The 27,700-nt window shown below is 45.3% G+C and overlaps 1 protein-coding gene across 4 annotated transcripts in view; it reads left to right on the top strand.

Moving 5' to 3' along the window:
- LOC145360855 (EVI5-like protein) overlaps positions 1–27,700 on the top strand; it is a 301,896-nt gene that overhangs the window by 66,788 nt on the left and 207,408 nt on the right. For all 4 annotated transcript variants that reach the window (XM_080216329.1, XM_080216327.1, XM_080216328.1 and 1 more), the window contains exons 3-4: positions 18,604–18,775; positions 26,907–27,096. In XM_080216329.1, coding sequence (XP_080072455.1) covers positions 18,648–18,775; positions 26,907–27,096 — 318 coding nt within the window. In that variant the 5' untranslated portion in view covers positions 18,604–18,647. The remainder of the gene's footprint in view (positions 1–18,603; positions 18,776–26,906; positions 27,097–27,700) is intronic.

The following is a 27,700-nucleotide window of genomic DNA, read 5'->3' as shown; positions in this document are numbered from 1 at the left end:
AGCAGCAGTGCTAGCTACTGTGCTGCCCAAGTGCTCTGTCACTGTCTCTAATAATGGATTCCAGAAACTTCCTTAAACTGACATTGTTTGAGGGAGCTAGGTCTCTTCTCCCTGGAGAGACGAAGGTTGAGAGGCGACCTGATAGAGGTTTATAAAATGTTGAGAGGTATAGGTAAGGTGGATTCTCGGAGGCTATTTCCCACGGCTGAAATGGTCGCTACGAGAGGACACAGGTTTAAGGTGCTGGGGAGCAGGTACAGAGGAGATGTCAGGGGTAAGTTTTTCACTGAGGGTGGTGAGTGAGTGGAATCGGCTGCCGTCAGTGGTGGAAGAGGCGAACTCGTTGGGGTCTTTTTAAGAGACTTCTGGATGAGTACGTGGGATTTAATGGGATTGAGAGTTATAGATAGGCCTAGTAGGTATGGATATGATGGGTGCAACTTGTGGGCTGAAGGGCCTGTTTGTGCTGCAGTGTTCTATGTTCTATAAGACTTTCTGATTGTATCTTTCTTGCTCTTAAATTTTGTTAGGTGCCTTCATGGGATGTGGGTGCCACAGCATTTATTGCCCATCCTTAATTTCCCTCTAAGGGTGGTTTTCTGCTACAATGAACTACTGCAGTCTACATGGTGCGTAGTATGCACACATAATTTTATTCCAGTGACGGTGAAAGAATGGTGAGCCAGTTCCAGGTCACCTTGGTGTGGCCTGGAGGGAAATTTGCATGTGGTCCCAGGCACCTGCTGTCCTTGCCTTCTAGCTGGTAGTTGTTGTGGGTTTGGAAGGTGCTGTTGAAGGAGCCTTGGCGAGTTTCTGCAGTGCACCTTGTAGATGGTGCATACTGAACCCACAGTGCTGTAGGGGTTAAAAGTAAAGAACTGTGGATGTTGGGAATCAAATTGAGGGGGAATAGTATCCATATTAATAATAAACACTGAGTTGTGAACTCGGGGAATTCTGTACCATAAAAAGCTGTTGGGGCCACTTTGTTAGATATGTTCCAAAAGGGAGCCCTTGTGGCTAAAGCAAACAAGGGTTTAGGGAGAAAGGGGGAGTGGGATACTGAAAGTGCATGGTCAGCCATGATCATATTGAAAGGTGGTGCAGGCTTGAAGGGCTGAATGGCCTATTCCTACACTACTTTCCCTGTTGATGGTCGTGCTTCAGCAATCTTGTGAATGTCATGGGGTGCTGGTTTGATTCCCTGTCATTCTATTGCCTGGCACTTGCGTAGCACGTCTGTTACTTTTCATTTCTCAGTGCGCACTGGAATGATGTCTGGGCCTTTGATGCCTGTTGATACCGCCTGCTTCAGTACCTGAGGAGCCAGGAATGGCACTGAGTGTTCTGTAATCATCAGCAAGTAGCCCCACTTCTGAAATAAAAACAAAATCCTGTGGAAATCTGAAACAAAAATGCTGAAAATATCAGCAGGAGTTGGATTGAAGATGATCAGAGATGGTGGATTTCATGGTGATGAATTTGGGGGGGGTGTGTGTATGTGTGGGGGGGTAGTGATAGAGTGGGGTGCAGGAAGGCGGGCAGAAGAGAAGAGTCTTGGGCTTGTATTTTTAAAAACGTGACTATGACGATGGCTGAGCAGAAACAGAGCATCTGGCTGAAGCTCTGTGACAGTTTTTCGCCCATGGCCGACCTGACTGACCCTAGTGGATCTACAATAGCTGGTTCTGTACAATCTATTTGTACAGTGATAATGAAGCATTTTGTTAGATTCTTAAAATATTCTCCAACCTGCTGCGTGCAATGTCCGTAAGGTTTGGGTTGAATTCTTTGATGTAAGGGTGAGTGAGAGGGGCTGGTGCCATTGTTGGGCATTCAACCATGTTGTCATTTTATTACTTGATAGAATTTTGCTTTAGATATTTGATCTGTAGATGTACAGATCAACTACAGGATATCTTCGAACTTTGCAGCGTAGACAAGCAGTGTTGAGTGGAAGTTAACTTAATATAATTGATATTACATAACTGTCTAATGATTATTGGTACATTCTAAGCAAATTGCGTGGTTTGTTTATGGCTAACGTTATAGCAATCAGTTTATAACCAGCAAGTACACACTGCACTAAATCAGCTTACTTTTTGAACATTCATGGGATATGGGTGTCGCTGACTGGGTCAGCATCTATTGCCTATCAATAATTGCCTGCTAGACCATTTCAGAGGGCAGTGAAAAGGACAGCTATTGCAGGAGTCCAGAGCCACATGCAGGCCAGACCAGGTAAGGATGGCAGATTTCCTTCCCTAGAGGACACTAGAGAGCCAGATGGGTTTTTACATTAATCTTTTCACAGTCACCTTTTAGACTCTTAATTCAATAAAAAAAAGTGAAATTCAAATTTCACCATCTGCCATGGTGGGATTTGAACCCTGATCTCCAGAGCATTACCCTGGGTCTCTGGATTACTAGTCCAGTGATAATACCAGTGCCTCCCTGCCAGGAGGGGAGGTTTCACTGCCTCGGATGGACTTTGGTGAATATGGTTTTCATATTTCAAGGTGGATAGTAAATGTGGGAATACTTTGTTTACTCCAGTGATGTTGAGGTCCTCCCAATCCCTGTTGGGTTAAGTGCCTTGGACTGTAGATCTACATTGATCTGCCTGAGTGGCAGCAAAGTGATACTTTTCAGTAACCTTGAATAGAGTGTAAGGGTTCTCTGCCTGATCCTTGTGACTCACCACAATTGTCTAGAAATTGAGCATGAGCACTCCAGTTAATAGGACACATAAGATCCACTTGTTAGTGACCACTGGTGCTGAACGCAAATTCAGTATCTGGTGCAAAAGCCTCAAGTGTTTCTAATACTCCAGTGAGTAACTGAGGTGTTCAGAAAACAGCATTTGTATTTCCGGAATTGGCCTGAATCTGAAGAACGTCAAGTTGTGCTTTGGATCAAAGCTTACATTTGGATTCCATGAAATAGTTTGTGTGGCATTTGAGAATGGGCAGATGATTAATTATTAGAAGAATTTGGAAACAGCTATTCATTTAAAAAGATGTCACTGATATCTCCAAGAATCTAAAGTGACCTTTTGAGGCCAGAATGATCTCAGCTTAAGGGCATTATGAATTTGTTACCTTTTAAACTGGAAGTGTGGCATAATCCTAACATCAGTTTGGAAGATTCTCGCGTATCTAGTCCAAAGTTAATTTATTTTTGTTTTTGGCTCCTCCTGTGCTGGGTCTGAAAGTGCGCTTGGTATTCTTCAGAGCAACAAAAAAAATTACAGCACAGGAACAGGCCCTTCAGCCCTCCAAGCCTGCACTGACCGCTGGGGGAAAAGGAAGAACAGGCAACGAGATCGGTCTGAGCTGCCATCTAGTAAGTAGTAAGGTCATGGAATGCTCTGCCTGCAGCAGTTGTGGACTCGCCAACTTTAAGGGCTTTCAAATGGTCAGTGGATAGGCATATGGATAACATTGAAATAGTTTAGGTTGCAGGGTCATTAGATTGGTTCCACTGGTCGGCGCAACATTGAGGGCCGAAGGGCCTGTACTGCGCTGTTCTATGTTCTATTCAGCTGTTTGGATTCGGTCAGTCTTACCACACTATGACCCAGAATAGCCCAAAATCTGCTACCCCCCCCCGCTAGAAGCAGGAGTAAGCCATTCAGCCCTTTGAGCCTGCTCCACCATTCATTTTGATCATGGCTGGTCATCGAATTCAGTATCCTGATTCTGCCTTCCCCTTCCCCCTCCCCTTCACTATATCCCTTGATCCCTTTGACTTTATATCTAATTTCTTCCTGAAATCTCTCAACGTTTTGGCCTCAACTACTTTCTGTGGGAGTGAATTCCACACATTCACCACCTCCCCGGGTGAATAAATTTCTTCTCACCTCAGTTCTACCCCTTATCCTCAAACTATGACCCCTCGTTCTGGACTCTCCCCACCATTGGGAACATTCTTTCTAAATCTACTCTGTCCAACCCTGTTAGGATTTTATAAGTTTCTGAGAATTTTGGGGTGTGAGGTTTCCGAAGCTAGTGTAAGACTTATTAATAATTGTCTGGCTGTTCCTCGTCTGTGTCAGATATTCACTTTTTGCTGCTGTACCGGGCCACTCGATTCCTCAGTTCTCTGGACGGCTGGTTAATGATACAGAGCAACGCTAATAGCTAAAGGATACCGAGCCACTTTCAGGCTGGCTTACCCAGCGCCGGAGCAGCCAAAAGCAAAAAGAATAAATTAACTTTAGACTAGATACGCGAGGATCTTCCAAACTGATGTTAGGATTACACTGCACTCCCAATTCCTGTACTGGCTGAGGTTATCCATGAGGGCCTCGCTTTTTGCCTGAGGTGTGGTGACCCTCAGGTTAAACCACCGCCAGCCAGTTCTCCCCCCTTAAAGGGGAGAACAGCCTATGGTCGTCTGGGGCTACAGCAACTTTACCTTTTTTTTCACTGATACACGGATGCTGATTACCTCGCCCATGCACCAGTTACTCACTCTTTGCAGTGAATGTCAATGAGCTATTGGTGGGGTGGATTTGGCAGTGGTGAGAGAGGAGTGGTATGTGAGGGGAGAGGTGCTTCACAGCTGAAGATGATATGGTGAAGGCTCACACCCACTTTAACAATGGTGGGGTTGGAGTGGGGGTTGTGGGGGGGGGGGTGGGTGGGTGCAGGGTTGGGTCATGCCTCCATAAATCTGGGACTGCAGTGCTGTACTGGCTAAGATCAGTACCTCCCCCCCCCCCCCCCCCCCCCACCTCTGTATGCTTTACAGATAAATTATTGTGGCTGTATTAAATTGACTTTTGGGTGCAGTCAGAAACTGTGTTGGAGTTGTTGGAATGAGTTGGCTCACTCGTTCTCTGTGACAGCACAGACACTTTATTGTATTAATGACTTAGCAGAGGCTGTGTTACACATCCAGACTTTCAACCCAGTTGGGTGTGAAATGGTGCAAGTGCAGAGGCGGTGGCAGCACCAAGAAAACCTCCGCAATAAAAGAACATCCACGCCTGTGATGGTACGAAAACCGGTTTGAATCTGTTACTGTGAGGCACTGCACGAATTAACTAATGTTTCACAATCTGATATCACGGGTACAGTGTCCTACATAACATCACAGACCAAAAGCTTCAGTGGATTTGTGGAGGAGGCTTTTTTTGGACTGGTTCATGTTTGCCAACCTGAAGGTGACAGACTCTTTATGATAATTATGAGCTGCAGTCTGCAGTCTGTGTTGTGAGTGAACTGACAAGTCCCTTGCTTCATCCCTGAAACAGGGAAAGTGAACTTTTCTAGATGCTGATTAAAATGGTGTCGTAGTATCTTTTTTCTATTGCTGGCTGTCGCTACTCCAATTGGTTTGGAAGAAAATAGAGTTTGATTAATGGAGCTTTATTGAATTGTTTGGTACAGCGACAGTGGCATTTTCTACAATTCTGTTTTAACGTTAATACTGCTGATCTGGCCTTTAGTAACCGGGTCACTTTACATATAAAAAGGTGGTTTTGGGTTGTGGGAATGGTTTGTTTTGGTTTGTGGTATATTTGTGAAGTTCTTTAAAAATACCCCTCAGGGAACTGGTGCTGAATGGATAGCGCCTGTTGACTGCGAGCCTTCACCCTCCCAAGTCATTCAAGGAAATGTGATTTAATTTGAAAGTTGAAATTTGGTGAGTGAACTCTGAGCTTGAGAAGCGATTTCTGGCCAGACCAGTGTAGTACGGGCAAATGTATTAGCTTGGCTAAGTGTGACCACTGCAGTCCAATGCTGACATCTCCACGTAGTAAATTGGTAGTCGTAGAGGTTTACAGCATGGAAACAGACCCTTCGGACTGTGCTGCCCCTTTTTTTAACCCTTAAGTCCCAAATGCTCGCGTTTGGCCATATCCCTCCATAGTCAGCTTACCCATATAACTGCCCAGATGCTTTTTAAAAAATAAAATTGTACCCACCTCTGCTACTACCTCTGGTATCTCTCCAGACACTCACCACCCTCTGTGGGGGAAAAAGTTGTCCCTCTGGACCCTTTTGTATTTCTCCCTTCTCACCTTAAACTTATGCTCTCTCGTTTGAGACTTTCCTACCTTTGGGAAAAGATATTGACTGTCTAGCTGATCTATGCCCCATGGCATTTTTTAAACTTGACTTCAGTGCCCTAATCACACTTTCAGCTCATTGACTTCACACAGCACGCAGAAGCACTAGTCAAATGGGGCCCAACTTATCCTGTTTGTTGGGGGGGGAAGAGAGGGTGGGCTGGGCTCACTGCAGCAGCGGGGGGCTCACTCTGTTGCATTTAGGGGGATGTGGGCTTGCTCTTCTGGGTGGGCAGGGCTTGCCCTTCTGGGTGTGTGTGGGATGGGGACGGGGGGAGGGGAATGGCGGGGCTCACCCTGCACCACCGGTGGGGGGCGTAATCTCGCTCAACATCTGTGGTGTTTTAATTTAAAGAGCTTGATTTATCCTTGTGTCTGTCAAGCCCTGGGAATGGTGATCTTTGTATTAATGGTTGAGGCAACACAGTGCAGAAGACGAGGCTGGAGAATTTGGGAAAAATCTTCAGCCGGTAGGGCCAAGTGGATGTCCATTTTGGCCTCCTCTTGAGGTCCCCACTGTCCCGGATACCATCTTGGACAATTTGACTCATTCCATGTGGTATCAGGAAGTTGCTGAAGGCTCTGGATACGGAATAGCAATGGACCCTGACCACATTGCTGGCTCCACTACTGAAAGCTTGTGCCTCAGAGCTATTCCAGTACAGCTGCAACACAGGCATCTCCCCAACAATGTGAAAACTTGCCCAGTTATGTCCTTGTGTACACACAATAGGACAGATTCAGTGTAGCCAGTTACCATCCCATCTGTTAACTTTCGATTAGCAGCAAGGTGATGGAAGGTATTGTTGACAATGCTGTCAACAGCAATAACCTGAAGCTCCGTTTGTGTTCTGCTAGAGCCACTCAGCTGCTGACCTCATTACAGACTGTCCTTCTCCTTCAAATGCTCTGGAAAAGCCACCTTCTGATCATTTGCTGGAAGGTCTCTGTGGCTCAGTGTTGAATGTTCTTTGATATCAGTCCTTTGAAGCAGCTTGAGATGTTTTTATGTTAAAAATGTGACATGGAATGTCGTTGCCATGAGAATTTCCATAGCTGATCTAGTTCACTTGTATCTTTCTTCAAATGCATCGCTATCTATCGCTGCTTTCTTTAATTTTGGTGGCAGATTTTGCCCAGTTTCCTGTTTGATTTGGTATCTAGGCCACTTCTGTGAATTGAGAACAATTGAGTTTAAGCACAAAACCCCACGGGACTCTCCTACCTTCCTCTTCCCGTCTGAAGCATTAACTCTTCAACGTCCTGTACATTTCAACTAATTTCATTTTCAGTTACAGAGGCTAGGGAAATCTGTTAAGCAGGTCATTCTATCAAGTCCCTACAGTGCAGAAAGAGGCCATCTGGCCCATTGAGTTTGCACTGACCCTCTGAAAGAGCATCTTATGGCCCCCACTGCACATCTCCATAATCCGGAGCATTTAGCATGGCCCACCTACCTAACCCACCCATCTTTGGACTACAGGAGGAAACCCACTCGGAACGTGCAAATTCCACACAAGAATAGGATCGAACCTTGATCCCTGGTACTGAGAGGCTAATAGTGCAGACCCCCCTCCCCCAACCCAACCCCCATCTGCTGCCCTAAGTATTCCCCCAGCCTGCCCCTTTAAGTTAATGTCACAAGTAGGCTTACATTTGTGCTGCAATGAAACTACTGTGAAAATCCCCGAATGGCCACACTCTGGCGCCTGTTCGGGTACACTGAGGGAGAATTTAGCACAGCCAATGTACCTAACTGGCACGTCTTTCAGACTGTGGGAGGAAACCGGAGCGCCTGGAGGAAACCCGTGCAGACCTGGGGAAAATGTGCAAACTCCACGTAGACAGTGATCCAAGCTGGGAATTGAATCTGAGTCCTTGGTGCTGTGAGACAGCAGTACTGACCACTGTGCCAACATGTCACTCATGACAGCATTTACATGTAACTGGCCTGCTAATCTGTGACCTATTTGTTGCCTCGGGCAGTGCTTTCCAATTTCTACCATTGCTTCTTGCGCCAGTTCCCTTCTGTGTTCTCTGGCTCTTGATAATTCCACAATTGAGAACAATTTCTCACTACCATCTGGGTCCTCCATGAGTTTGAACAACTGTCAGATCTCCTCTCAACCTTCTCCAAGGAGTTCCAGCCCAGCTTCTCCAATGTAACTAAAGTCATTTATCCCTGGAACCAATCTTGTGAATCTTTTCTGGACGCACGACTCCAACTGAGAATAAGCTGGAGTTTTATGTGGATTCGGTATAACTTCCCACGTTTATGCCCGATGCATCTCTGAGCACACAGAGCCAATTGTGAAATCTTTCTTGGTGCATATTACTACGACCACATTTGCCCACATTACAACAATAAGATCATCAAAAGTATTTCATTGACATTTAGAGTATCCTAAAGTGGAGAGAAGGTTTCTGTAAGCGGAGGTTCATTATTCCTACTCTGCCTCTTAATTGTTATGAATTAAACATAGGAATAGAATAATTTTGCGCTAATGCACTTGCATGAATTGTAAGCATGTAAATTGATTAAATTATTGAACAATTGATCACTTAAGCAAATGTGACTTGGAGAGGAATAAACTATGTGGTGGCAGGTGGGGGAACACGATGTTATCAAATGAATTGCGTTCTTGTGTTTGGCGAATCTGTTTTCTGCTTTTAATTGGGTCAGATGTATTCCACAAGGTTAAAAATCAATAGCGAGCTTGGTGTTTCCCACATAAAACTGTTTTACTTCAAGCCAGAATCCTCTGTTTCATTCTAATCAACTGTTTCCTAGTTTTCAGTGAATCTACACTCAGTCTATTGATTTGTCTGGGAATGTATTCAGTCAAGGGGCTTTTAATATTGATGGAACTAAGCTTTGTTCTTGTGGTTTTTTTTCCAACATGTTCTCGGGTTCCTTCCCCAAGCTCATAGAGTCATAATCCTAAAGTGCAGGAGGAGGCCATTCTGCCTATGAGCCTGCACTCACCACAATCCCACTCCCTTCCCCATGCATTTACCCTAGCTAGTTCCCCTGATGGTAAGGGACAATTTAGCATTGCCAATCCACCTAACCTGCACACCTTTGAAATGTGGGAGGAAACTAAAGAACCCGGAGGAAACCCACACAGTCACGGGGAGAATGTGCAAACTCCACACTGACAATGACCCAGGCTAGAAATCAAACCTGGGTCCCTGGGGCTGTGAGGCATCAGTGTTAACCACTGTGCTATCATGTCACCCCTGAGTGTTTTAAATGTCTGCTCGGTTGTCATTAGCAGATAGTGGATCACAGAATCTTCACTGAGTTAGTGTATGTCCACAAAGATATCCAAGATGCCTCCTTCAACAGCATCTGAAAACACAATATCAGTTCCAGTGGACTGCCACTTGTATATCTCATCACGTTTCCAAACTGTGTCACCCAAGAGGAATTATTTAAAACATTGTGATTGTTTAGTAGTTTAAATGAGATGGAGCAGTTGATGTATTCTTGATAGTGCTGGTTGAAGGAGGATTGTTGGCCTGGAAAGTAGGAATTGTCCCTGCTAACCCTGTCAGTGTTGTCATTGGATTTTTATTGAATGATTGGACCGCACCTTTTGGGGCCTTGATTCACTGGACATGGGGGTGAGGAGTTAAAATGATAGCACACAGCCTCCTCGGAGAATTGAAATGAGGGTAAAGTTTGTTTACATTAACACTGCAATGAAGTTACTGTGAAAATCTTTGAGTTGCTACACTCCAGCGCCTGTTAGGATACACCGAGGGAGAATTTACCACGGCCAGTGCACCTAACTGGCTCATCTTTCAGACTGTGGGAGGAAACCGGAGCACCGGGAGGAAACCGGAGCACCAGGAGGAAACCCACGCAGACACGGGGTGAGCTTGCATACTCAGCACAGACAGTGACCCTCAAGTATCACCACCTGAAGAGCAATTTTGTTGCTTGCCTTTGGTCCATCTCTGCCAAGTCTAAAAATGGGCAGGGATGTGGCAGATTGGGTTTTCTGTTTCAGTTTTGATAATCTCTTGATAACCCCTCTCAGGAACCATATCCACCCCTTGGTGATGTAAGGTTGTAGAGCTGCAGGATGAAACCTCTGACAATGCAGCACTCCTTCCAGACCACACTAGCATTTTCCCTGCTGCCATCAGATTTTTGAATGGATCTACCTTGCATTGAGTTATCTTTCTCTACACCCTAGCTATGACTGTAACACTACACTCTGCACTCTGTCCTTTCCCTCTCTATGAATGGGATGCTTTGTCTGTATAGTGTGCAAGGAACAATACTTTCACTGTGACAATAATAAATCAAAGAGGACACTGCAGCAAACTGAACCAGCCTCCTTGCATCTGATCACTGTTGTCAGATTGGCTTTTTCTAACCCTTTGCTAACCGAGGTTATCAAAACCAACTTGTGATCTTGTTAAAATTATTCTACTGCTAATATTGTGATAATTCACTGATTCTGAGCACCTTTCTGGGTTGTCACAGTGTAGTATTCACTTCCTGAGGTTTACTATACATTTGTACCCAGCTCAATATATTAATCCAAAGGCAGAAAGTGCTTCTTTAATGAAATTTGGGTGGCACAGCAGCACAGTGGTTAGCACTGCTGCTTCACAGCTCCAGGGACCTGGGTTCGATTCCCGGATCGGGTCACTGTCTGTGTGGAGTCTGCACATTCTCCTTGTGTCTGCGTGGGTTCCCCCTGGTGCTCCAGTTTCCTCCCACGTTCCAAAGATGTGCGGGTAAGGTTGATTGGCCATGCTAAAATTGCCCCTTAGTGTCCTAAGGTGCTTAGGTTAGAGGGATTAATGCGTAAAATATGTAGGGATGTGGGGGTAGGGCCTGGGTGGGATTGTAGTCAGTGCAGGCTCGATGGGCCAAAGGGCCTGTTTCTGCACTGTAGGGTTCTATAGAAATGCTGACTATCTGATGACCAAACTAATGTTTGTAGTTTGTATTGTGCTGCCTTGTCTAATGTATAGCCTCCAGGTGGACAGGGTGTTTCGCGTATTTGCCACTATCGTTGTGATAAGTATTATGTTTACAGCCTCAATATTGTAAAATGTGTGCAGTGGCAATGAAATGCTTGGCTAGGGAACACTTATAAAGTTGTTTTATTGTTCGATTAATCAAGTTGAAAGTGAATAATGGACAACATTTCGAGGGACTGAGCTCTGATCTGGAAGCTGAGTTTTGGAGCTAGATGTTTCAGGGGGAGGAGATGGCCGAGTGGTATTTATTGCTAGGCGATTAATCCAGAAACTTGGCTAATGTTCTGGGGACTTGGATTTGAATCCCGACATGGCAGATGGTGGAATTTGAATTCAATAAAACAAAATCTAGAATTAAGAATCCACTGATGACCGCGAAACCATTGTCGATTGTTGGAAAAACCCATCTTGTTCACTACTTCCTTTCAGGAAGGAAATCTGCCACTCTTACCCGGTCTGGTCTACAGAATACAGCAATGTGGTTGATTCTCAACTGCTCTCAGGCAACTAGGGATGGGTAATAAATGCTGGACCAGCCAGCAACGCCCATGTCCCACAAATGAAATTTAAAAAATGTAAGCTCCGTATCCAGTTCATAGAATCCCCTATAGTGTAGGACAGATCACTTGGCCCGCTGAGTCTGCACTGACACTCTGTCAGAGTAACTTACCCAGACCATCTCACTCACCCTTTTCCTGTACTCCACACATTTCCCATGTCTAATCCACTTAACCTGCGCTTCTTTAGACTGTTTTAGGAAGCAGGTACAGTTGATGAAAACCCATGCAGACATGGGGAGAATGTGCAGACTTAGCACAGACAGTGACCCAAACCGGGAATCGAACCCCGGCCCATGGCACTGAGGCAAAAGCCTAACCATTGTGTCACTGTGCTGCCCCCGTTGTCAGGTTCTTTACTTAAATTATAAAGGAAATTTTCAGCTAAGATTTGGGATTTAGGGCAAAGGCTGAGCTAGCAGCGTTAGTTTAGGAGAAATATTGTTTCTCCCTGTGGAGCTAATAGTATTGTTATATTTCTGTTATTTAATATAGCTTTGAGATATCTATATTTCATCCCAGGCAGAGTGTACATATAAACATATGAATGAGGAGTAGGAGTAGGCCACCTCCCCATGCAATAATCATGGCCGATCTGATTGTAACCTCTACCCCACTTCCCGCTGACCTCTGATCATCTTTCATCCTCCCCCCCTCTCCACCTTGTATCTGTCTAATTCTGCCTTAAAAATATTCAAAAACTCTGCTTCCACTGCCTTTTGAGAAAGAGAGAGAGAGAGTTCCAGAGACACTCAACTTCTGGGAGAAAAAAAACTTCTCATGTCTAAAACATGTGACTCCTTACTTTTAAATAGTGAACTCCACCCTCCACCCTCCCACAAGAGGAAAAATCTTCTCCATGTCCATTCTGACCCCCTCAGGAGTTTTGTATGTTTCAGTCAAGTCACCTCTCATTCTTAAACTCCAAAGGATAAAAACCTTGCCTGTCCAAACCTTCCTGGTGAGGCAACCCGCCCATTCCTGTATTACTCAAGTCAACCTTTTCTGAACTGTTTGCAATGCATTTGCATCCTTCCTTCAATAAGGAGACCAAAACTGTACACAAAGCTCCAGGTGCGGTCTCACCAATGCCCTCTTTAACTGAAGCAAGATCTTCCTGCATTTGTAATCAATTCCCCTCACAAACAATAACAATCAATTAGCTTTCCTAATTACTTGCTGCACCTGTGTATTATCCTTTTCTGATTCATGCACTAGGACACCCAGATCCTTCTGCACCTCAGAGCTCTGAAATGTCTTACCATTTAGGTAATATGCTTTGTTTGTATTCTCTCTGCCAAAATGGACACTTTCACATTTTGCCACATTATACTGTAAGTATAATTTAATCCCTTTGTAGTCGCTTTATGTCCCCTTCACAACTTACTTCCCTACCAGTTTCACCAGTAAATTTAGCAACATTACCTTTGGTCCCTTCATCCAACCTATTTATATAAATGATAAATTGTTGCATTCCCAGCACTGATCCATATGGCATATTATTCGTCACATCTTGGCAACCAGAAAAGGACAAATTTTTGCCTGCTCTGCTTCCTGTTGGCTAATTAATTTTTCTATCCATTCTAATATGTTGCCCCCTACAGCATAAACTTTTTTTTCTACAATAACCTTTGATGTGGCATCTTCTCAAATTCTTTGAGGCTGGGATATTACGGAAATTACTGAAACATGGCTAAGGGAGGGACAGGCCTGGCAGCTTAATGTTCCAGGGTACAGAAGCTGTAGGAAAGATAGAACAGGAGGTAAGAGAGGAGGGGGAGGGGGAGTTGCACTTTTTAATTAGGGAAAGTATCATGGTCATACAGAGAGGGGATATATCTGAGGGTTCAGCCATTGAGTCTATATGGGTGGAACTGAGAAATAAGAAGGGGGGAAATCACTTTGATAGGGTTACACTATAGACCCCCAAATAGTCGGCAGGAAATTTAGGAGCAAATATGTAAGGAGATTACAGATGGCTCCAAAAAAAAGTATAGTGGTAATAGTCGGAGATTTTAACTTTCCCAACATTGACTGGGACAGCCATAGCATTAATGGGTTGGATGGAGAGAAATTTGTCGAGTGTATCCAGAAGGAATTTCTGATTCCTTCAGGATGGCCCAACTAGAGAGGGAGCAAAACTTGACCTCCTCTTGGGAAATAAGGAAGGGCAGGTGACAGATTCAAGGATGATTTGCTTCCACAGAGAAAATGAGCTCTCAGGTGACTGAAGAGTCCAAAACATTTGTAATCACAGGAGGGCAGACGTTGGTTGGAGGAGTGAGTGGGTGGGTGAGTGAGGTGACCAGGGCACTTGGCTTCAGCTTGCTCTGGGAGAAGAAACTCGAGATTCTTCCTGCCTTCCATCCTTCCTGGATGCTTTTCCTCCACTTCAGGTGGTCTGGGGCCAGAGATTCCCAAGTGTCAGTGGGGATGTTGTATTTTTTCAAGGGGGCTTTGAGGAGGTCCTTGGATCTTTCCCTCTGCCCTCGTGGGACTCACCTGTCATGTCGAAGCTCTGAGCTAAGTGCGTGTTTTAGGACTCTCGTGTCAGGTGTGTCAGATGATGTAGCCCAGTTAGTGGAGCTGATCGAGTGCAGTCAATGCTTTGATGCTGGGCATGTCGGCCTGAGTGAGAGCACTGATGTTATTGCGAGGGTTTTGAGCCAATGATGGAAATGTCCAGTGGGCTAAATTAAAGTTTATTAGTCATGGTAAGGCTTACGTTAACACTGCAATGAAGTTCCTGTGAAATATCCTAGTCGCTACACTCTGGTGCCTGTTCGGGTCAGTGCACCTAACCAGCATGTCTTTCAGACTGTGGGAGGAAACCGGAGTACCTGGGGGAAACCCATGCAGACATGGGGAGAACATGCAATCTGCACACACAGTGACCAAAGCCAGGAATCAAACCCCGGTCCCTGGCGCTGTGAGGCAGCAGTGTTCACCGCTGTGCCACCGAGTTGCCAATTCTGATGGAATAGAGAAATTCTTCTGTGGCTATTAATTATCCTTTAACCAACATCATAGAAACAACTAATCTGGTGATTATTGACTGCTGTGTTTCCTACACAATAGTGACTGTACTTCAAAACACTTCATTGGCTGCAGAGAGTCCTGCTGCTCCTGAATAGTGCATCATAAATACACATCTCACTTTTCACTGCACTGAATTCTGCTGCTGGTTCTGACCTGGTTACTCTGTTCTGTGAGTAGTGCATCACATTCTTTCAAAACAAGCTAAAGGACACAAGATTCCGGTCTTCGTATTAATATAATGTGCCACCAAAGAACATCCCACACGAAGTGGGGACGGACCAAATACACCTGAAATAAACCAGTGGTGGCTAAAGTGGTGTCATGTGTGTTGCCAATATTTTGTGATTGAACACGTAGCAGCGGTGACCAATGCAATCACCTGTAGTGTGCAAGCTGCTGTTTTCTGACCTGATTTGTACAAAAATGGAGTGTGAATATTTAATTAGAAGTTCAGCATTGAGCAGATCTGCTGATGACTTCCCTTCCTTCCCTGTACTGCGTTCTGAACGCTGTTGAAAATTAAAAGAAGACATGTTGTCTGTGGCCTGAGCTTCTCAGGACGGTGCAGTTGACAAAGATTCTATTTCCAGTCCTTGATCTGAATGGCTCTCTTTTAAACATGCCAAGTGAATGGATTGCTTTTTTTTTTCTTGCCTGCTGTCCTTCTCTTTCTCCTGCAGAGTTTCAGTTCCATTAAAAAAAAACAGCTTTAAAACGATTGAAGCAGCTAACAGGATGTGAACAAAAAGTCAGCTTTTCGCCTCCTGCTTCTCTCTCTTCCGCGGCCTGCCCCCCCACCCCCCAACTACCAAACCCCTCATCAACCTGAGCTTATTTCACCATTCAGCTAAATCACAGCTGTCCTGTCCTTCCACTCCCACTACCTGTTCCTCGTACTCCAACCCATTGCGGTCCTAATGATTCAAAGGGTTCAAAATTTCACTTGACCTTGATTTCCGCAGCTTTTGGGGGTGGGGGGAGTGGGGTTGGGGGAGGGTGGGGGGCGGCAAAGGGTTCCACTTTTCTGCTGACACTTGTGGGGTAATTGTGGAGTATCTTGTTGACACAGTGGTTAGCGTTGTTGCCTCAGCGCGCCTGGGACCTGGATTCAATTTCGGCCTTGGGTCAGTCTGTGTGGACTCTGCACGTTCTCCCCGTGTCTGCATGGGTTTCCTCCCACAGTCCGAAAGGCATTCAGGTTACATGGATCGGTCATGCTAAGTGTTGGGGGTTACAGGGATAGGAGTCTGTGGATTCGATGGACAGAATGGCCTCCTTCTGCACTGTAGGGTTTCTATGGTAAGGATTTCACTCCTGATTGGGGCAGCATGGCGACACAGTGGTTAGCACTGCTGCCTCACAGTGCCAGCGGCCTGGGTTCGATTCCTGGCTCGGGCCGGTGTCTGCGTGGAGCCTGCACATTCTCCTCGTGTCTGCGTGGGTTTCCTCCGGGTGCTCTGGTTTTCTCCCGCAGCCCGAAAAATGTGTGGGTTAGGTGGGTTGACCATGCTAAATTGCCACCTTGTATCAGAGGGACTAGCTAGGGTAAATGGAGTCATGGGGATAGGGTCCGAGTGGGATTGTGGTCAGTGCAGTCTTGATGGGCTGAATGGCCACCTCCTACACTTTAAGAATCTATGATAATTTTAGTGCTGTGCCTCCCCGCTGTGGGCTGACTGCCGGAGGAAACGATTTTACTTTTCTGCCCTGTTGATTGCCTTTATCATTTGAAATGTCTCGATTAGATTGCATCTCCCTCCCCAGTTCTATAACCTGTTCTGATACTTGAACCTGATGTATTGAATCTGTGCTGAACCCTTTCCTGAAGTCTGTTGTTAAGTAGAGAATATGGATTGCCAATGGGACCTGTTCCATCGCAGCTTTGTGCACTGACTCTTCAATCCCCCACTCTATTATAACCCTTTTGAGAAAGACGCCCAGATTCCATTAGTCGTTTTCATGACCTTTTTTCCCCCTGGTTCTAGTTTTCAATGACTCCCATTCATGGATACCAACGTTTCTTTGCCCGTACAGGGTTTCGGGTCTCTTGGCACCAAAGAAACAATCCCATTTTAGTTACCACAGATGGATACTGCCTCATAGGACTGGCTTCTCTAATTATCTTCTAGGTTATGAGTATGCATTGGGTCCCAGTGTGCAAGACCCTCTTTTAGTGTGACTGCTCAGAGGCTCTAGCTCTCACTACATATCCACCTTTTGCAGTAATGGCTTGGTACACTGCACTCTTGCTCTGTGCCAGCTCCATGTGATTCATAGATTTCCTACTGTGTGGAAGGCAACCATTCAGCCCATTGAGCCTGCACCAACAACAATCCTACTCTGGTTCTGTTGCAGTAACCCCACCCCTTATTTACCCCAGTAGTCCCTCTGGCACTAAGGGGAAATTTTGCATGGCCAAATAACCTAACCTAACCTGCACGTCCTGGAAGTGTGGGAGGAATCTGGAGCACCTGGAGGAAATCCATGCAGAGAATGTGCAAAATCCTCACACACAGTCACCTGAGGCCGGAATCGGACCTGAGTCTGTGAGGTGGCAGCGCTAACCACTCTGCCTCTATTCACAACATAATAATTTAAGCACATTTGCTAAATTGTCTGTAGTTCTGTTGTCAGTCGAGTGCCTTTCTCCCTCTCGCGCAGCCTTCCAGCAAATAGAGGCAGGGCTGGAAATATGACCAGGTACCCTGGGCAGAACAAAAACTTCAGCTAAAAGTAACAAGAATAATTCCATAACCAGCAATGCAATGGGTAGTGTATGTGCCTTGCTGACGCAGATAGATTCAATTTCTTCAATATTGCATGTTCACCTGAAGGCGAGGGATGCATGTTTTGTGCTGTGGAAAAATGCTCAGCACTTTCTTCAGTGAAAGCTGCAAGCTTAAGTGCGTTAATATTTAAAATAGGTTCACTCTGCACTGGTTATGAAAGACTTAAAATAGTTCAGCTCCATGTGATACAGAATGGTGAGTACCTAGCTTGATGCTTGAGGAAGAAGTCTAAAGATTAACACTTAATTTTTTGGTCTATAAACTCAGTGTAACGCGTTTTGTTTTTCAGATATCTACCCTCTAACTTTTACTAATAGGTTTGAATAGAAAAGCAGCCCCTCACTGAGAGGTAGCGATTCAGTAACTGCAGTCTTTCTATAGATTTTTGTTTACAATGAAGAGCAGCATTGACTATCTTTAAAGATCTGTTTGTGTTTGAACATCATGCCTGAAACCTCGGCTGGTCTTCAAGTGACCAAAAGTTAAACTAATGTGGCTGTTTTCAAACCCGTGTACATTGGCATCCAGTAATTGTACCAATTCAGGGGGAGGTCTTCCTCAATCATGGACTCAGAAACATGAGGCTAATGTGTGTTTAACATATTGGCGAAGGCTCAGCAATTACACACCTCTCTGTGGCTGTGCTTTTTAAAGTCCACATTGGCATTGATCCAGGATAACCCTTCGGGGCAGTACAGTACTGAGGGAGTGCTGCACGGTCAGAGGTGCTGCCTTTCAGATCAGATGTTAAACTGAAACTCTGCCAATCCAGGTGAATGGGAGCTCACTCTAGGAAGAGCAGTAGAACCTGAAGCCAGTGTTTAAACCTCACTCGTGGCAATAGCCATGATGTGGCCATTGCTGTTGTAGACTTTGCTTTGTATAAATTAGTTGCTGCTTTCCTTGAATTGCAACATTGACTATACTTCACAAATACTTTCAATGGATGTAAAGCACGCTGGTATCCTGGGGGTGCATGTAAGATCCTATTTAAATTATAGTCCCTTTTTATGTATTCGCCAGGTCTGTTTGAGAAAAGAGATTTTGAGGAGTAATTTTGGTGTGGAATTTCACATTTTTTTGGGTTAGAATCTTGGTTGTCAATGTTAAGCTCCCTTTTCTCTGTCTCTCCTAGATAATATAAATTTTGCTGGCATACAGTGCTTTACCTACTGATGGATGAAGACCCTAACACTGCAAAGCCTTGTTCCCATGGCGAGTCCTGCAGTCAGCCCTGATTCTCCCTCTTCTGATAACCTCAGTCCAGATGAGCTGGAGCTACTGGCCAAGTTGGAGGAGCAAAACAGGTGGGTGTTATAGGTGGTCGAAGACGAGGTGGTGACACTGCAGCACTGGGCCCTTCCAATGTTGCAACGTAGCCAGGCCTGTGGTTTCTGAATTGGAAATGAGCTGGGCTCTTTGGTCAGATCTGTGGCATGAATCTTCATTTCCAATCGAGACCTGTTCCTGATCAGTAAGCATGGAAGGAAAAGGCAGTTCAATCGCTCTGTTGCAAAGTGATCCAGGGTGACTCTCGATCTTTGTCATAATGGTGTTTGTCCAGCCATTGTGGTAACTGTACCAGCTTGTGTGCTGGTGGATGCAAACCTGTGAACGAGGAATAGCAGGAGGCCGTTCAACCCCTCTGGTCTGCCCTGTCATTTAATAAGATCATCGTACCCTGCGTCCCACCTACTCTTCTTCCTCCCCCCCCACCCCCACCGCCCCCATCACCCCTTTAATCACCAAACTTCCATCCAACTCTGCCTTAGAAATATTCCTAGACTCTGCTTCCACCTCTTCTTCGGGAAGCATTCCAAAGACTCCCCACCCTCGGAGACAAAACATTCTCCCCCCTTCTTTTTAAATGGACATCCTCTTTACTTTTTAAACAGTTGACCCCCATGAGAAAACATCCCCTCCACATCTATCCTGAAGTGGTTTCCTCCTTCGGAATGTTACGAATGCGGAATCTTTTCCCTGGTGATTTATTTTTGATGCCTGCCCAGGGAAGCCTGCAGTGATGAACTTCGCTGTCTGAGTCACGATGTGTCATTCTGTGATTTGTGTTGCGATTCTCTTGCGGGAAGTTGATTATTTTCTAGTGGTAAAACACAATATGAAACATTCTAGTTGCTTTGAATTAGATGTCAAGGGCTTTAATTTTGTACTTTGTTTGCAATTTCTTAGTGTGAGAGTCTGACGGTAAATTATTCTCTAAGGAGAAGTCAGGAAAAGAATCCCCCCCAGTGCTTGGCACAGTGCATGTCTCTCAGATGCACTGTGAATCGTTGGGGGTTGGTTTAGCTCAGTTGGCTGGATGGCTGGTTTGTGATGCAGAGAGACGCCAACAGCATGTGTTCAAATCCTGTACCGGCTAAGGTAATGCATGAAGGATGACCTTGCCTTCTGCCTGAGGTGTGCTGATCCTCAGTTAAATCATCACCAGTCGCCCTTTTTACCACCTTAGAAGCCTTACTGTACAAAAGGAGGCTGCTTGGCCCATCTAGTCTGCACCAAATGTCCAACAAAACACCTTACCCAGGTCCTATCCCTGTGACCCCACACATTTACCCACTACTTCCCCCCACCCTATACATCCTGGGGCACAATGGGGTAATTTAGCATGCCCAATCCACCTAACCCACATTTGGACTAGGGAGGAACGCACCCAGAGGAAACCCACACAGACCTGGGGAGAATGTGCAAGCTCCACACAGACAGACAACCAAGGCTGGAATCGAAACCAGGTCCCTGGCACCGCACGGCAGCAGTGCTAACTACTGTGCCACCGTGCCGCCCAGTTGCATAGTTGTGTGCGCAGCAGGGACGTGAAGCTAGTCGAGCTTGCTCCGCCATTCAACAAGTTCATGGCCGATCTGATTGTAGCTTCAACCCCACATTCCACTTACTCCCGATAACCTTTCTGATTCCTTTTTAGTCTCGAATCTACTCGCCTCTGCTTTAAAAATATTCGTAGAACCCGCCTCTGCCGCTCTGTTGCTGGGGAGAGTGGCAAAGAATTGGAACCCTCAGAGAAAAATTCTTTTCATCTCTATCTTATATGGGAGACACATTATTTTTAAACTGTCTCCTAGTTTCACTCTTTCCCAGGAAGTTAAGCATCCTCTCAGTATCCCACCCTATCAAGTCCCCTCAGGACCTTATATTTTTTAATAAGATTGACTCATTCTTCTGAACTATGGATACAGGGCCAATCTTTCTTTATAAGATAACTCTGTCATTCCAGGATCAGTCCAGTGAACTTTCTCTGAACTGTTGAATTATTTATATCATTTCTTTTAAAAAAAAGCCAAAACTGTACACTGGATGCGAACACACCACCACCCTGTACAACTGGAACAATGCTTCGCAACTTCTATATTCCATTCCCCTTACAATAATATTCCATTTACCTTCCTAATCACTGTACCTGCATTCTAACTTTGTGTACCCAGGTCACCCAGATCCCTCTGCACATCAGGATTCTGCCATCCCTCTCCGTTTGAAAAAAACAATGCTGCTTTTATTATTCTTCCTGACAAAGTAGACAAGTTTGTATTCCCCCACAATCTGCTCCAAGAGTGAGTTTACCTCATAACCATCTTTCTCATGTCACAAGCTGAGTTTTGTTACTAAGAACCATCTGGTCATCCATAGACCTCAGTCATTGGCTCTGAATTGAATGGTCAGTATTGACTACTTCCTGTTGGCCGCCTGGGCTGGGATATTGAGTTTGAAGAAAACCAATCCAAAGTTTTGTGAATGGAGGTGAGAGGAATGATGGGAAGGGATCTAGGGGTAGCTGCTTCAAGTTCAAAGGTCAGGAGCAGGACCTGGTCATGAGCTTTACAATCCAGTTAAACACCTGATGCTTTGGTGACCTCAATTTGTCTGGGTCAAATTGGGAAATCCACAAGGTGGGAATCATGGAATTATGCAGCTTAGATGGAGGCCATTCAGCCTGTTGTGCTTGCATAGCTGCCCATTTGAAAGAGCTATCCAATTCTCACAGCGCTGCAAATTTTTATCTTTCCATTATTTACCAGTTGTGATTAAATTTGTTTCCACTGCCCTTCCAGGCAGCGCATTAACCTATGATTCCAAACCCTATTAAAAAGTGTTTAGACAGTTACATGGGTAAGATGGGTATAGAGGGATAGGGGCCAAATGCAGGCAGTTGGGACTAGCTTAGGAGTCTAAAAAAAAAGTGGCATGGACAAGTTGGGCCGAAGGGCCTGTTACCATGCTGTAAACGTCCATGACTCTATCTCCATTAAGTCTTCTGTTGACCTACTCTGCTCTAAAGAGGGAAAAACCCCAGCTTCTCCGGCCTTTTGATATACGGAATTCCTCATCCCTGGTGTCCTTCAAGTAAATCTTTTCTGCCCCCTCTTCAAGACATTGACACTGTTCCTTAGAGCACGGTGCCCAGATTGAACACAATCTTCCAGCTGGACTCAGACTGCTGATTCATAAAATTTCAACACAACTTTTCCACTGATTAAAGGCAAAGATCTTGTTGACTTTTGACAGCCTCATTAACCTGTCACGCATGAAGATTTGTGGATGTCATTTCTGTCTATCCCCTTTGTTCCCCTCCTCCCCCCCCTCCCCATTTTAAAATTGTATGATTCAGTCTGTTAGGTTTCCTCCCTTTTTTTCCTTTCACAATGCATTGCTACTTGGGGAAGGAATTGGAAATCTGATCATGGATGTGTCATTGGTTCAGACAACATCGTTGATATGTTTAATGCAGAGATTGGTGAAAGCATGGAGTGAACATCCCGAGGAGACCGGTTCTGCAGGAAAAGCAGAGGGAGGTTTGGGTAGATATTGATGTTTCAGGAGATATTGTTTCGGACTGGGTACAGTATCGCCCTCATTCTGTCCCTCCTCCCTCTTGCCTCTTTGACCATTCTAGTGCTTTAGCTCAAGGGGACCTCTGGTGGCAAAAATCCAGTACTGCTTCAGTCTGAAATATCCTTCACACAGTTTCGCTTCTGATCCAGGATACGTGAGTGAGCGTGCTGACATACCTCTACACCCCAGGTCTGATAATACGGACTAAATGTTATTGGGAGCACCTCTGTGGTGAGCTAAAGGAGACGCAGAGGTGTAGTGGTATTGCTGCTCAGCTAGTAATCCAGAGACCCAGGGTAGTAATGCTGTGGGGACCCGGGTTCGAGTCCAATCCTAGCAGATTTAAAACAAAAACTAAAATTGAATGTCTAATGACCACGAAACCACTGTTGTAAAAACCCATCTGGCTCACTAATGTCCTCGCTCGGTCTACCCTACATGTGACTCCAGATCCACATCAATGTGGTTAACTCTGAAGTACCTCTCGTAAGCCACTCAGTTGAAAAGGACCACCTGGCATCGATCCAGGTGTTGGAAACAATAAAGGAAATCCCAGCCCTGTTGATCCCTCCTTCCTAACATCTGGGGACTTGTGCCACACTGGGAGAGCAACAGCCTGACATGGTCATACAGAACGAAAACTTATAGACAATATCTCATCCACCACTACCACCACCATTCCTGGGTATGTCCTGTGTAACCAGGACAGGATGCCCTGGAGGTATACAGGGGATACATGAGTATACTCAAGAAGGAATAGGAGGGCAAAAAGCAGGAACGAGGTAGTTGTGGCTGAGAGAATTAAGGTGAATCCAAAGGGATTCTTCAAGTATATTAAAGGAAAAAGAATAACTAGAGAGAATAGGACCCCTCAAGGACTAAAGTGGACACATGGAACTACAGGAGACGATCAAGGTTCTTGAATATTTTTCCTGTGTTTACCGTGAAGAAAGGCATGAAGATTTGGGAACCTGGGGAAGTTATTGGCGATATACTGGGGACAGTTCGCATTACAGTAGAGGAGATGATGGACGTATTAAACTATATGAAGGTGGATAAATCTCCTGGCCCTGACCTGGTATATCCAAGAATACTGCGTGAGGCCAGAGAAGAAATTGTAGGAGTCCTGGCTGAGATATTTGCATTGTTGTTAGCCACGGGTGAGGTACCAGAACACTGGAGGGTAGCAAATGTTGTGCCCTTGTTTAAGAAGGACTGCATTGAAAAACCTGGGAATTATAGACTAGTAAGTCTATCATCTGTGATGGGTAAGTTACTTGAGGGATAAGATATACAGGCATTTGGAAAGACAGGGTTTGATTAGGAATAATCAGCATGGATGACCACGCCTTACAAATTTGTTAAAGTTCTTTGCTGAAGTGAACATAAGAACTAGGAGCAGGAGTAGACCATCTGCCTCCTTGAGCCTGCTCCGCCATTCAATAAGATCATGGCTGATCTTTGCGTGGATTCGGCTCCACTTACCCGCCCGCTAACCATAACCCTTAATTCCTTTACTGTTCAAAAATTTATCTATCCTTGCCTTAAAAACATTCAATGAGGGAGCCTCAACTGCTTCACTGGGCAGAGAATTCCACAGATTCACGACCCTTTGCGTGAAGAAGTTCCTCCTCAACTCAGTCCTAAATCTGCTTCCCCTTATTTTGAGGCCATGCCCCCTAGTTCTAGTTTCACCCACCAGTGGAAACAATTCTCTGCTTCTATCTTATCTATTCCCTTCATAATCTTATACGTTTCCATAAAATCTCCCCTCATTCTTCTGAATTCCAATGAGCATGGACTCGGTCTCTTTTCATAAGCCAACCCTCTCCACTCAGGAATCAACCTAGTGAATCTCCTCTGCACCCCCTCCAGTGCCAGTATATCCTTTCTCAAGTAAGGAGACCAAAACTGTACACAGTATTCCAGGTGTGGCCTCACCAGCACCGTATACAGTTGCAACATAATCTCCCTGTTTTTAAACTCCATTCCTCTCGCAATGAAGGACAAAATTCCGTTTACCTTCTTAATTACCTGCTGCACCTGCAAACCAACTCCTTGAGATTCCTGCACAAGGACACCCAGGTGCCTCTGCACAGCAGCATGCTGCAATTTGTTACTATTTAAATGATGGTCCATTTTGCTGACCAAGAAGGTTGATGAGGGCAGGGTGGTAGACGTCTGTGCGGAGTTCAGTAAGGCCTTTGATAAAGTTCCACTTGCTAGACTGCTCTGGAAGATTAGATCATATGAAATCCAGGAACAGCTGGCAAATTGGATATGCAATTGACTCGGGTAATGGTGGAAGGATGCTTATCGGACTGAAGGCCTGTTACTAGTGGTATGCCTCAGGGATCAGTGCTGGGCCCATTGCTGTATCAACGATTTGGATGAGATAGTACAAGGCACGATGACACTAAAATAGGTGGTTTTGGAGATAATGAGGAAGTTTATTAAAAATTGCAGCAGGATCTTGATCAGCTGAGGAAGTGGGCCAAGAATTGGCAGATGGAGTTGAATACAGTTAAGTTTGATGCGTTGCATTTTGGAAAGTCAAATCAAGGTAGGACTGTCACAGTGATTGGTAGAACCTTAGGGAGTATCGTGGAGCAGAGGGACCTTGGAGTTCAAGTGCACGGTTCTCTAAAAGTGGAGTCACAAGTAGATAGGGCAGTGAAGAAGTGGCCTGCTGACCTTCATCAGTCAGGGCATTGAGTATAGAAGTTGGGAAGTTATGTTGTGATTGTACAGGATATTGGTGAGTCTGTTCCTGGAGTATTGTGTTCAGTTTTTGTCACATTGCTATCAGAAAGATGTTATTAAGTTGGAGAGAGTGCAGAAGAGATTTATAAGGATGTTGCCAAGACTTAAGGCACTGAGTTATAGGGAGAGATTGCACAAGCTAGGACTTTCTTCATTGGAGCATAGGAGACTGAGGTGTGATCTTCTAGAGCTGTATAAGATTATCAGAGGCATGGATAGGGTGAACGCACTCAGTCATTTTCCCAGGATTGGGGAATTGACAACTAGAGGACATAGGTTTAAGTTAAGAGGGGAAATAATTAATGAGAACCTGAGGAGTAACTTTTTTTTTACACGTGTGGAATGAGCTGCTGGAGGATGTGGTTGAGGCAGGAACGTTGACAGCCCTTGACATCAAGGCTGCATTCAACCAAGTGTGGCGTCAGAGCCTGAGCAAAACTGGAGTCAATGGGAATCAGAGACTACTTGCCACTAAGTCATGCCTGCCACAAAGGGGGTTGGAGATCAATTATCTCAGTTCCAGGACATCACTGCTTTAGTCCCTCATGGTAGTGCCTGAGACTCAACAATCTTCACCTACTTCATCAATAACCTTCCCTCTGTCATAAGGTCAGAAATGGGGATGTTTGTTGATGATTGCACAATGCTCAGCACCATTCACGAGTCCTGAGACCCTGAAGCAGCCCATGTCCAAATGCAGCCAGATCTGGACACTATCCAGGCTTGGGCTAGCAGGTAACATTCACGCCACCCAAGTGCCAGGCAACAACCGCCTCCAAGAGAGAATCTAACCATCACCCCTTGACATTTAATGGCATTACCATTGCTGAATCTCTCACCTTCAACATCCTGGGGGTTACCATTCATCAGAAACTGAACTGAATTAGCCATAAACACAGTGGCTACAAGTGCAGGTCAGAGGCTAGGAATCCTCTGGCGAGTAACTCACCTCCTGACTCCCAAAGCCCCATCTATAAGGCACAAGTCAGGAGTGTAATGAGATAACCTCCGCTCACCTGAATAAATGCAGCTCCAACAACACTTGAGAAGCTCCATGCCATCCAGGATAAATTAGTCCTCTTGATTGCCACCCCATCCAGCACCTCCAGCATTCACCCCACTCTGCCATTGATGAATAGTGGCAGCTGTGTGTACCATCTACAAGATGCACTGCAGCAACTCACCAAAGTTTCTTAAGCAGCATCTTCCAAATCCATGACTGCTTCCATCTGGAAGGACAAGGGCAGCAGATACCTGGGAACACCACTGCCTGGAGGTTCCCTTCCAAGTCGTTCACCATCCTGACTTGGAAATATATCACCGTTCCTTCACTGTCGCTGGGTCAAAATCCTGGAGCCCCCCTCCCCAACAGCACGGAGGGTGTCCCTACCCCACATGGCCAGGAAGGCTCACCAGCACCACCTTGAGGGCAATTAGAGATGGGCAATAAATTCTGGACTAACCGGTGACGCTCACATTGCATGAATATTTTGAAACAAACCTACGGAGTAGCTGGGTTCAGTTGAAACTCTGCAAGTCTTTCCAGTATTTTGGGATATGTTTGTGCAGATATGCAGGTGGGATACGGGCCACTGGTTGTTCCCTATTCTTGGTGCTCCTTCAACTATTGTGGTTTCCTTAAACTTTTATCTTGACTGTTGATTGCTGACATTAATGCGTTACAACGTTCTCACTGAAGGACTGTCCATTGTGACGGCTGCGCCAGGTTCTAGAATGATGTAAATACTGACACACGTTTACAAAACACACATCCGAAAACCTACTGTAAATGTCTCTCTAACTTGTTGTTAGGTTGCTGGAGGCCGATAGTAAGTCACTACGGTCTGTGAATGGATCGCGACGGAACAGCAGTGGCTCGCTTGTGTCCAGCTCCTCGGCTTCGAGCAACTTGAGCCATTTGGAGGAGGACACTTGGATCCTGTGGGGCCGACTGATCAACGAATGGGAGGAAGTCCGCAAAAAGAAAGAGAAGCTGCTGAGGGTGAGTGACACTGGACGCAGTGGCTCGTTATTCTGCTGATGGCGTTGATTAAAGACTTGGCGATTCCTGTTGACCAGCCTGCTGCCAGACCCACCATTTCCATCTTTACCATATTCCGGATGGTCAACAGATAACCAGCCTCCAGTCCTGCTGGTGTCACTCTGGCCAAGGTTCTGGCAGTGAACGCTGGCTCAATATTCCAGTCAGCTAAAAGAACAGACAGCTTTTGGTGGAGCCCACCAAAATATTAACCTCTCCTCGTTCAGAAACTGATTTGCTTTACAATCCCCATGTTTTCATGGGGCCGCGCTCCCAATCTCGTTACTGTTGATAAACTTGGGAAATTGGAAGACATTACGAACTTTGGTACGCTTCATATTATTGCATTACGTTGTTGAAAGACTCTTCGTAGAATACTACAGAACATGCAGAGGCCATTTGGTCCATCAGACCTGCCTGACCATTTGAAGGACCAATGCAGTTAGGGTCACTTATTCACATCCCTACAACTTTATCCCCAAGTATTAACCCGATTCCCTTTTGCAGGTGGCTATTATATCTTTATCCAGCCACTTTATTAGGCAGAAGATTCCAAATCCTAGCC

This window comes from Carcharhinus amblyrhynchos, chromosome 33, assembly GCF_965287045.1.
Source record: "Carcharhinus amblyrhynchos chromosome 33, sCarAmb.v2.hapA, whole genome shotgun sequence".
In the NCBI taxonomy this organism is placed as follows: Eukaryota; Metazoa; Chordata; class Chondrichthyes; order Carcharhiniformes; family Carcharhinidae; genus Carcharhinus; species Carcharhinus amblyrhynchos.
This window is presented reverse-complemented; position numbering and strand designations above follow the sequence as displayed.